At 36.1% G+C, this 1787-nt stretch overlaps 1 protein-coding gene across 1 annotated transcript in view; it reads left to right on the plus strand.

Annotated features, from left to right (window-relative positions):
* The window catches only part of LOC102864537 (E3 ubiquitin-protein ligase UBR1-like), a 215554-nt gene that overhangs the window by 206027 nt on the left and 7740 nt on the right, over positions 1–1787 (plus strand). The window contains 1 exon segment of the mRNA XM_006883213.1: positions 1482–1559. Coding sequence (XP_006883275.1) covers positions 1482–1559 — 78 coding nt within the window.

The following is a 1787-nucleotide window of genomic DNA, read 5'->3' on the forward strand; positions in this document are numbered from 1 at the left end:
AGGACATCATGCTTGGGAGGGTGGAGGTGACAGCACAGGAGGGGAAGACCCTTTATGAGGTGGATTGATTCAGTGACTGGGATAATCAGGGTGGGAGTGTCGGAGACAGTGCAGTTGGCACAGGACAGAGCAGAGTTTAGGGCTGTTGTACATAGGGTCGCTATGAGTCCCAAGCGACTCGACGGCACATAACAACAATAACAACAATTTATTTACAAAATTCGAATACATTGTTTTCAAGAACAAATTCTTTCAATTTAAAAATATGAAACCCTGCATCAATTTACATGTCATCCTTGCACAGGGGCCATGCTAATCTTCTTTGTATCATTCCAATTTTAGTATATGTGCTGCTGCAGCAACCACTTGAACATTCTTTTTGTTGATGAATGAGAATCCATTCTTCTTGTCTAATGTATCCAATATGTCGTTGTTCTTTACCTTGAGTCGTAGCTGACTCCTTGCAACTCAGCCCTCTAGCAGGTTTTCAGAGGCTATAAATCACACAGGAAGAGACTGGCAGTCTTTCTCCTGTGGAACAGCAGGTGTATTCAAATCACTTGGCTTTGGGTTGGCAGTAAAACTCCTTACTTACTAGGCCACTTGAGCTCCCTAATATATCTAATCGTGAGAACTAATATTTGCAAAGATGTATTAAGTACTAAGTACATATTTGTGTTTTGCCTTCTCATTTAGGCCTTAACAGCTCTTTGAGATTCTTTGACATTAATATTTACATTTTAAAATTTCTTAAATAAATTTAGTCTTTTAATTCATGTGCCCATGTACTATAATGTTCCTCTCCTCCCCCATTAAAATCTATTGCTGTATTCCCTATAAAATCTGCTGTGGTGTGCCTTATATTGAGAATTTATAATATAATTACCCCATTTTACCAATTTATATGCCACCTTAGATAGCTTTATTTAGTACTGTCACAATATAAAAGAATTTAGGATTTATATACAAGAGTGTCTAATCTTAAAGTTTATGTTAACTACTGTATTATATATTAATTATTTATTATATATTTATTCTGTATTCTATATTATATTACCTTCCTGGAGAGTATAAAATCTAACTAGAACAATTTGCTTGTAGAAACAGTAAGAGTTAAGATTAAAAGCAAGTTGACTGGTGCAAAATTTAGAATTTTAGTCTGAGAAGTTTTGTTTCAGTACATTTGCAACATAGTGAGAAATGGAGCTCTGGTCGTCTAATGACAAGAAACTACTGCAATCCCAAAGGCACGAGGTTCAAATCCACTAGCTGGTCTATGGGAGAAAGATAGGTCATCTCCTGCAGTGCAATTAAGCTGCCTCTGAAAAGCAAAGCGTCATTTCCAACTCGATGGTACACAAAAACACAAGCATTAAAAACCTGCTTTGCTTTTTATAAAACATTCTTCTTTCTGTCACCTTAGAGAGGTTTTGACCTGGGCTTATTTATAAATAAAATTGCTTTTTAAATTACATTCCTAGGTACCCCAGAAAAAGAAATACTTTGATAGAGCTTCCTGATGACTATAGCTGCCTCCTGAATCAAGCTTCTCACTTCAGGTAAGAAGAGTTTTAAAAATTTTTTTCTAAACTTGGAATTTGTATAAACAAATGGTAACCAAATTTTTTTAAGTGACTACTTAGCAGTGTGCCAAGAAATCTGGAGAATGACCACTTGGCCAACTGACTGGAAGAGATCGGTATTTGTTCCTATCCCAAAGAAAGGTGACCCAACAGAATGTGGAAACTACAGAACAATCTCACTGATTGCACATTCAAGCAAGATTT

This window comes from Elephantulus edwardii, unplaced genomic scaffold, assembly GCF_000299155.1.
Source record: "Elephantulus edwardii isolate Elephantulus edwardi_28Jun2011 unplaced genomic scaffold, EleEdw1.0 scaffold00026, whole genome shotgun sequence".
Taxonomy (NCBI): Eukaryota; Metazoa; Chordata; class Mammalia; order Macroscelidea; family Macroscelididae; genus Elephantulus; species Elephantulus edwardii.